The 9,872-nt window shown below is 44.3% G+C and overlaps 1 protein-coding gene across 1 annotated transcript; it reads right to left on the bottom strand.

Moving 5' to 3' along the window:
- On the bottom strand, window positions 1-3,320 carry dlx5a (distal-less homeobox 5a). Its single transcript, XM_078534966.1, has 3 exons — window positions 2,879-3,320; window positions 1,958-2,142; window positions 1-651 (listed from the first exon to the last, which is right to left on the bottom strand). Exons 1-3 carry the CDS (start codon window positions 3,210-3,212, stop codon window positions 337-339), a joined length of 834 nt encoding a protein of 277 aa, XP_078391092.1. The 5' UTR covers window positions 3,213-3,320; the 3' UTR covers window positions 1-336.
- Window positions 3,321-9,872: the final 6,552 nt, after the last annotated feature.

Genomic DNA, 9,872 nt, shown 5'->3' with positions numbered 1-9,872 from the left:
TTTTCCGAGGTGTCAATAACTTTATTTAAACAGAATATACAGTTCAATTCAACTATCTACACGTATGTACAGTGATATATGTAACTGAAAAGTCCCGTAAGATTGGCGGTTTTAGCCTATAAGGGGAAGGCACCTTTGACAGTGTCCATGTTCGCCCTGAAGTCCGTTGGAAAAATAGCCCATTTTCCTCTTTGAAATGTGGAAAGTTACATGCACCGAATGTACAGAGTCTGACAATTTGGCTTCTCTTGATTCCGTCGGAACAAAGCGTGCATTTAATTGCATATCTCCACTGCTTATCGGTCCTAATCAATCCACTATGGAATGTATTTCAGATTAATAAATAGTCCCGGATCCCAGAGCTAGTGGATGATGTAGTGAGTTTGTAGATTGCAGGTGGGAATTAATGGAACTGGGATTGGAATACCAGGAAGTGGCGTTCTCCAGGTAGCCTGCGGTGGATGGGTTGTGGCTGGGAGTTTGATGAGGGTGGACAACCCTTGAGGAGCTGTGATTGTCCCAGACGACAGGGGACTGAGGAGAATTGCAGGCCATGGGGTCACTGGAACTGGGGCTGTGCTCTGGAGGGATCTCTCCGTTCTTTATGATTTTCTTAATCTTCGATCTGCGGTTCTGGAACCATATTTTAACCTGCCAAAACAAATGGTAATCATTCATTTCTAAAATAACGACCTGACAACATTAACTAAAACAAAACAAAGGAGTTGGACTATAACCGTGCGAGTTACTATGTAGTCCGAGACGGACTCTGCTGCGTCGAATTGTACATAACCCACCAGCTCCTGTATTTTTATTAGTCGATTCGCGTCGTTGCAAAATACCCTATTCGGGATTTTCATAGCAAAGCAATAAATCAATGTGTGTTTCTCGGTGTTCTGACAATCATCTCCATTTCTCTCTCTCCCCCTCCCCCACAATTTCAGTCACTCGCATGTTTCGCGTGGAATTTATATGTTAAAACTGTCCGGTCTATTCTCAACGACAAGTCACTAGAATTGAGGCTGGTTTGTTTCAGGTCCAAATAACTAATGAGCTCTGTGCACTCCTACTGAATCCATGACAGCATTTTTAAATTTTAAACAGTGATAAGTTAAATAAATAAGCGACCGGCACGGACTATTAGCAGAAAGTAGGGACTGTGAAGTTCCCCAGTAAAATATACTGCAGCTTCCCCACGTTTGCACACTCGAAGCTCCAAAAAGTCTCAAAAAATATACCACAGGGCGATGCTCTATGTTTAAGAGAGACGTGTCCCGTCACGAAACCTTCTAAATATTGAACCTGGGTTCGCCAGGAGTTATTTTTGAAATGAAATCTTACGCTTAAAATTTGATATGATTATCAAAGCACGCTCGCCCATCGCTGAAACTACCAATCAAATGAATGGAAAATACATTTCTATTTAATATAGATGTTTAAAAAATCTCTTCAGCCTAACTGCAAGTGCAGTACGAAATTGTCAAGCCCAAACGGCATGAATAGAGGTGGAGGAGGGACGGATGGTGTACTTAACTAAGGCAAGGGCTCGAATCAGAACAAAGTGGAGCGGCGTGAATTATACACAGTATTAATATGTATATATTATATATATATAAATTTGTGTTTGTGTGTCTGTGGTATTAAGTGAGGCGCGGATAGCGAAGCAATGCCAGATCTATGGCAACAGCAAATGGGTTTGTTTTGCGGACGGGGTTGTGTTTCGGGCTGGGCAGATCCGTTCAGACATGTTGTTTTTCAGAGTATTCCCGCCGATACCGCACACTTTCTGTGAAATGACACAACCGGCCGCGGGAACCGGCTCGGATTAGTGGCTTTCTGTGGCGTTCCCTCCTGGGTGTGCTCCTGAGTCAGCGCGGTTCCCCATGGAGCTGATTCCACATTCCTGAAGCCTCAGTCAAGCCCCTGGGCTGTTTGATAGCGGGCTGGCTGCCCTTACCTGGGTCTGAGTGAGTCCCAGTGATGCTGCCAGCTCAGCTCTCTCCGGCAGTGCCAGGTACTGGGTTTTTTGGAAGCGCCTCTGTAAAGCAGCGAGCTGGAAACTGGAGTAGATAGTCCGCGGCTTGCGAACCTTTTTCGGTTTGCCGTTTATCATCCGCACTTCGGGCTCGGCCAGCTCTTTCTCTGAAATCGAAAAAAAACAGACTTTAGTTTTCAAAATCCGATGGAAAGGCGCTGACCGTTCACAATCAGTGTTAAGGGAGCGGGGTTTTACAGTGGGGCTGGGGTCCCGCTGGGTGAAGCCGGTTCTCCATCTGACCGTCAGTTCCCGGCGCTGAAACTTCAAGCGGGAGATCTGGCCCCGTCTCTCTCTCTCTCTCTCTCTCCCAAAGCAGGAGTCGGTAATCAGTCCTCCTGGCAGCGCACTCGCAAATTGTAATCCATCCATATTTTATTACATAAAGTGTCAGCCGATGCACGACCCGGGAGGAGAAAGCAAATCCCACCGTTTGCTGGTAGGAGCGACCGTTTCACCCGAGTGAACAGGTTATGGGGGAGACAGGGACTAGGGCTGGGAGGGGGGGAAAGGGCGATTCATTCACAATTGTTCAATAAATGGTCCACATTTCACCCCCACCCCCCCACCCCCCTTCTTCACAACGCCACGAATTTCGACAGGGCCTGTGCTTGAATTTCTTACTCCTAACATTTATACAAAACATTTTACAGGATTAAAAAAAAAACAATCCTACTGGAATTTTGGCCCCGCCGAGCTGGCAAAGCCCCTTAAAAAGGCAACCGACACTTGAATGAAGGTGGGGGGGGGGGGGGGGGAGAGGGACATTTCTGTAGCTGCCCCGACAAACACTCGGGTGCAAGAGGGTTTTGCTGGGCAAGTAGTTGGAAAATGGCTCCTTACCTGGCTGGGTGCATATTGGCTGAGCTCTGCTGTACGACCCGTATTGGTGGTAATGGCCGGGGTAATTGTATTCGTGGTAAGCTTTGGCGGGGTAGTTGGCGGCGGACCCGTTGACTCCGTGGTACTGGTACTGGTAGGGGTTCAGCACTTTGCCGTAAGACGAAGGTGAGCAGTAGCCGTGGTGGGGGTCGCCCGAGCTGTAGTAACCCGTGTCGGTGGCCGTGGACTCGGGGAGAGTCGGCGATTCCTGCGACGGGTGGTGCATGCCGTGCTGGAAAGTGCCCTGCAAATCTGTCCGGATGTTGGGAACCTTGCGATCGAATACTCCTGTCATGGCCCGGGCGGCTGGAGGATGTGATGGCGGTCGGTCGATGCGTGCGAGCGTGTGTGTGTGTGTGTGTGTTGGAGGAACCTATGTCGACATGGCTGTGTGTGCTGGAGGGAGCCGGGCAGACTGTGGCTGGGGTGCAGCAAACTCTTGGTTAAGTCTCTAATTGCGCGATTACGCACTGGGTGGATCTGTTCCATTGGATAGAGCAGCCAGCCATCAGTAACACCCTAACTCGCCCAACTCGTTTAACACGATGCCTAAACAAAGTGTTTAAACACAAAACAAGAAATGGCTCAAACACAAAAGCACGGCGGCATGGTACCTGTGCAGCGATTGTTGGTAAACAGCATCATAGTTCCCTTTCTATTAACACCCAGCCTCCACCGCCAGCCGTTAGCATTAATACTTGCCCTGGTTACCAGGTCTTCAGTCCCCTGCCATACTGGTTGTCAGCGAACATTTTCAAAGATTCTTTGACAATCACAGAATCTTTGGCGCCCGACCTCAGATTAAGACCATGGCAATCGTTTCTTTTGAATGGGAATTTGTTGCTTTGAGCGACACCGTGAAGTAATTTTATTTATTTCCTAAGCAGTAGAGAGTTTCCTTGTTGATAAATTAACTTATATCCACCAGTGGTTTCCATACGGTGTAGTGTGACAATTTATATAGGAAGAAAAATACTCAGACTGCCTATTACTGATTTGAACAGATAATTTAATAAAAACGAGCACGCGACACACTATGAATGCAAACATATCCAGAAACTTTACATTTACACGATTAAACAATTTTCAGCTTCGTGCTTTACTATAATACCGTGTTGTGGAAAATGTTTAGAAAGAAACAGCTGTTCAAATGTTTTCAAATGTATCAGTGTGGTTTTATCATTCTTTAACACTTCAAGCCGACTGTATATGATTCATAGTCACTTTTAATAACAATGTTACTATTACCGATCTTATACATAGCCCAAAGTATCATTTAAAGATATGAAAATCACATTTTTGAACTTGGTTTTGGAGTTGTGTGTTATATTTAATGGAACGATGGAAATACATTCCCAGAATTCAGCATTTTATAATATAGAATCCATCCACTCTTGTTACTTCCTATTGGAGACTGGGTTTAGGGGGACAGTAAACTTGTTTTTAGTTGAAACATTACACATGAAACGTATGTGTCTTTTAGAAGACAGCGACTGATGTTGGCTTAATATATATTGTTACAAAACTCCCAGCAAAACTAAACTGCTGCTCATACTTACATCAACAAACGCGCACAAAGAATGACCGTGCTTTCTAACAATACAAAACAAAAAAATCGAATTCGACACGTGCTTATTTAAAATCTGTTGGAACAAATTTACAAAAACAAAATAAATGCTTCCTCCCATTTCAATACAGTGAGTCGTAGCAGAATTATTACGATTTTATAAGTAACTGTGTGGATTAGAGCGCCACCTAACGACCATCTTTAATACATTTTATGGACCCATTCAAGCAAGTCTTTTCCAAATTAGTTGCATTTAAAAAGTATAATATTTCACAAAACGCATGTGAAAATATCTGGGCTTTTAGGGCAAATCTGGGCAATTCAATAATTGGGATTTTGACACACCAATTAAATTAATTTCGCTTCATGCCTACTGCATAATTTAATGAGCCAACAAAAAGAGTGGCTGCTCTATAACCAGTCCGCGATCTTATAGTTTAGCAGTATTAACTAACTTTAATCTCAAAACACCAGAATACACCAACCGAAGCACGTCGTGTAGTTAAGATGTTTAAAGCAGCATAAAGTTCTTAAAGTCAATCACAGATTTTCAGAAAAACGATAAGTTATTCTAAGAGCAATTTTAAACTCTCTTGTATTAAAACGGAATGCGATCTGTGCCCAGGTAACAGGATACCAACAGGATACCATCTCTAATCTGGAACCTGAGCTTCAGTGGGGATTAATGTGGATTTGTAGACGGACAATAATTGATATACGGATTTCAAAGATCAAGGCAGTGTCCTTGCTTGCAGAATCAATCTATGTCTTATGTCTTTCTGTAACATCTAACTTGTATACCATTGGCAGCTACACAAGTCCTTAAACATCTCTTAGAGCTGGCAGTTTAAATGTTTTCCGTTCTACTTAACGGCAAGTTGTGTAGCATTGCATTGTAGATTTCGTTCACTGTATGATTCCGCGCTTTTTCTCACGAGTGAAAGGTTGCCCAGTTAAGAGATTCTTGAAGATACCGGGAGTGTTGCATTATCTATGTTAAAAAGAAAGCGAAATAAAGAGTGAGGGGCGACTATTCTCCACTCTCAGCATCATTGTAAATGCTACAGTCACTTTCTCGTCACATTAAAAAGGACCCTGGGATCGATTAATACGAAGTTCCAGGAGAAGGCAATGGACACTGCCTAAGCACCTCATGCCTTCCGGTTCACATCGGGGGCGAGTCTATTCTTCTCCAAGCAATAGGCTTCCTGGGGAGTAGCTGGCACTGCCAGGCTATCAGGCAGTTAGCATTCCTGACTCCCAAGCAGTTCTATCATTGTGTGCCAAGATGCATAAGAAACCACTTCACATTGACACTGGCCAGGTTTATAAAATCAGGGGGACCTAAATAACTGTCCGAGTAATTTTAAACTTGTTTCATTGCAGATTGAAATTCTATCCCTCCTGATAGAAATCTCGAGTGGTGTCAGGCAGCCTCCCTCTGCCGGTGCTTAGGAGCTACATTGAGAGCCGAGTTATATTGGTGTCTGTGCAAAATTACAAGCACATTCATGCAAAAAAAAACCCGGCAGTATACCGCAGCCCAAATAAGCGTCACATTCTCTTATGTCTGAAAGAAAATTGGCGTTCGCTGTGACCTGAATATGAGGAGTTCCCAGCAAGCAGAGCTTGCTATTGCTAAGCCACTACTTGTACACATCGCTTATTTTAAACGGGCCCAGAAATTTAATGGGTCATTTTAACCCCACCATGATTGGTGGGAGATGGGGTTAAATTTGAAATAAATGGGAAACTCGACACTAGCCTTCCGCCAATTCAACTGCTTCCATTTTAACCGCGGCAGTTTAAGGTCAGCCAAATAACCCGCTTTGCGTGATTATCATATTTGAATAAGGCAGCGTGCCTCAGATTTTGTCATTAATTTAAAACTTAATGTTGGCTGACTGCGATCCCAGGTCTCAGGAAACCCCCTAGAGGGAGACAGGAGCTGCTGGCTGCAGCAGGTCAGCACTTATCCAGCACTGCTCCGAGGCAGGGGGAGCAGGAATCACCCAGCCCGCCCCCTACGCCTTCCCCTCAAACAAATCTCTCCTTTCCCCATGATCACCGCTTTCCACAATCTCCCGTTCTCCGCAATCTCTTCTCACGATCTCTCCCTCCACCCCCGCATTATCAGTTCCCTGCAATGTCTTCCTCCAGATCTGAGCAGCCTCCCGCCCCCACCATCCCGTGATCTCCACTCCCGCCCGCCAAATCGCCCCACCCCGGGATCTCCCATCCTCCTCGATCTCTTTTTCATCTCTTTCTCTCTCTCTCTCCCCTCCGCCCGCCCCCCCCCTCCCCCACCCACAGTTGCTCTTCCCCTGAGCAAGCGGGTGCCCCGCTCCCCACACATATCAGGACACGAACATGTACAGTAGCCAGTCACACAGTTACCCCCATTCTTACTAAGTCTGCGAATTGCAAAAGAACACTCAGTATTTTCCCTCAGTGTTTTATCAAAAACATTTAGAATTTTCAATAACTTGAAGTAAACACCATTGTAAGTAAACATCAGAATGCAAATTTGGAACTAAAAATGGAATCATCAGATAATTTGAATTAAGTAACTTTGAATGAAGAGTGGAATGTATAAAGTTCACAAATAGTACGAAAATGGAGTGTGTATATAAAGAGTTTTATTTGTATTAGGACCTTCCATCATAAGGCCAGAAATGGGGATGTTCACTGATGATTGCATAATGTTCAGCACCATTTCTGATTCCTCTGACACTGAAGCAGTCCACGTCCAAATACAGCAAGACCTGGACAATATCCAGGCTTGGGCTGACAAGGGGCAAGTAACGTTCATGCTACACAAGTGCCAGGCAATGACCATCTCCAACAATGAAGAATCTAATCATCTCCCCTTGACATTCAATGGCATTACCATCGCTGAATCCCCCACTATCAACATCCTGGGGGTTACTATTGACCAGAAACTGAACTTGACTAGCCATATAAATACTGTGGCTACAAGAGCAGGTCAGAGGTTAGGAATCCTGCGGCGAGTAACCCACCTCCTGATTTCCCAAAGCCTGTCCACCATCTACAAGAAAGAAGTCAGGAGTGTGATGGAATACTCTCCACTTGCCTGATTAAGTGCAGCTCCCACAACACCCAAGAAGCTTGACACCATCCAGAACAAAGTAGCCCATTTGATTAGCACAAACATTCACTCCCTCCACCACCCATGCACAGTAGCAGCAGTGTGTACCATCTACAAGATGCACTACAGGAACTCACCAAGGTTCCTTAGGTAGCACCTTCCAACCTCATGACTGCTACCATCTAGAAGGGCAGTAGATAGATGGGAACACAACAACCTGGAAGTTCCCCTCCAAGCCACTCACCATCCTGATTTGGAAATATATCGCCGTTCCTTCAATGTTGCAGGGTCAAAATCCTGGAACTCCCTTCCTAACAGCACTGTGGGCGTACCTACACCACATGGACAGCAGCAGTTCAAGAAGGCAGCTCATCACCACCTCAAGGGCAACTAGGGATGGGTAATAAATGCTGGCCCAGCCAGCAAAGCCCACATCCCATGAATGAAAGAAAAAATATTTAGGAAAGATAAGACAATATAGAATAAGACTAAATTTTTAACAGTTTTAGAAAGTTTTTGATGTATAATTGTTAGATTTTTTTAGAGGAAATACAGATATTAAGTTAAAATTTGTAAAAATGTTGCTTTGTTTTAAATATATTGACTCCCAGCTTGTTATGGGAATCATTGGGTATAAGGATCTTTAAATCAGACCAAGGACATGAAAAAAATGATCCAATTGTGGCATGGATATGTAAGATTGAGCTTTTGTCAATTAGTTTCTTGAAGAATATAACTTCTATACTTAGTAGGATTTCTAGGTAATCCATTGTTTAAAAAAGCCCTAATTCATTCCTTTGCTACCCCCATGCTTGATTACTCCAACACCTTCCACAAACCTTGGCTCATCCAGAACCCTGCTGCCCATATCTATTCCATACCAAGTGTGCTCATCTATCACCATAGAACCATAGAAAAGTTACAGCACAGAAGGAGGCCATTCGGCCCATCTTGTCCATGCCAGCCCAAGGACACCCAGGTGCCCTTTCTAATCCTGCCTTCCTGCACCCGGCCCATAGCCCTGCAGCTTACAGCACTTTAGGTGCAGATCCAGGTACTTTTTAAAAGGGTTTAAAGTTTCTGCCTCTACCACCAACTTGGGCAGCGAATTCCAGACACCCACTACCCTCTGCGTAAAAAAGTTCTTCCTCATGTCCCCCCGACACCTTCTGCCACTTATCTTGAATCTATGTCCCCTGGTTCCAGAATTCTCTATCAAGGGAAACAATTTTATCCTGTCCACTCTATCTATTCCCCTCATAATTTTGTACACCTCAATCAAATCACCTCTCAGCCTTCTATGTTCTAAGGAAAATAACCCCAACCTATCCAATCTCTCCTCATAGTTACACTTTTCTAACACTGGCAACATTCTTGTAAACTTCCTCTGCACTCTCTCCAGAGCTATTACATCCTTCCTGTAATGTGGTGACCAGAACTGCACACAATACTTCAGTTGTGGCCTTACCAGTGTTTTATACAATTCCAACATTATATCCTTACTTTTATATTCTATACTTCTGCCAATGAAGGAGAGCATTCCATATGCCTTCTTTACAACCTTGTCTACTTGAACTGCTGTCTTCAAGGACCTGTGTACTTGTATGCCAAGATCTCTCACTTCATCTACCCCTCTTAGTATATTCCCATTTATTGTGTAATCCCTGTTTGACCTCCCTAAATGTATGACCTCACACTTCTCTATGTTAAATCCATCTGTCACTTTACCGCCCACTCCACCAACCCATCTATATGGTTTTGGAGATTATGGCTATCTCTACGCTATCCGCTACTCGGCCAATCTTTGTGTCATCTGCAAATTTCCCAAACGTGCCCCCCATGTTCACGTCCAAATCGTTAATATATAACACAAACAGCAAGGGTCCCAACACCGAGCCCTGTGGAACACCATTTGAGACAACTTTCCATTCGCAAGGGCATCCATCGGCCATTACCCTTTGTTTCCTGTTACAAAGCCAACCTTTTATCCAGTTTGCCACATTACCCTGAATCCCATGGGCATTTACTTTCCTGACCAATCTGCCATGTGGGACCTTGTCAAATGCCTTGCTAAAATCCATGTACACAACATCCACTGTACTACATTCATAAATCCTTCTTGTCACTTCCTCAAAGAATTCAATCAAATTTGTGAGGCAAGACCTTCCTTTAACAAATCCATGCTGACCACCCCTGACTAGTCCATGACTTTCCACATGACAGTTAATCCTATCTCTCAGGATTGATTCTACTAATTTGCTCACCACCGATGTAAGACT

The sequence above is a fragment of the Cetorhinus maximus genome, chromosome 3 (assembly GCF_964194155.1).
Source record: "Cetorhinus maximus chromosome 3, sCetMax3.hap1.1, whole genome shotgun sequence".
Lineage (NCBI taxonomy): Eukaryota > Metazoa > Chordata > Chondrichthyes > Lamniformes > Cetorhinidae > Cetorhinus > Cetorhinus maximus.
This window is presented reverse-complemented; position numbering and strand designations above follow the sequence as displayed.

Bases quoted from the DNA above. Each gene is read 5' to 3' on its own strand.
- dlx5a (XM_078534966.1), bottom strand. From the start codon at position 3,212: ATGACAGGAGTATTCGATCGCAAGGTTCCCAACATCCGGACAGATTTG. The intron at 2,143-2,878 runs GTAAGGAGCCAT...TTTCGATTTCAG, and splicing joins GCCAATATGCACCCAGCCAG to AGAAAGAGCTGGCCGAGCCC. The intron at 652-1,957 runs GTAAGGGCAGCC...TTGTTTTGGCAG, and splicing joins TGGGACTCACTCAGACCCAG to GTTAAAATATGGTTCCAGAA.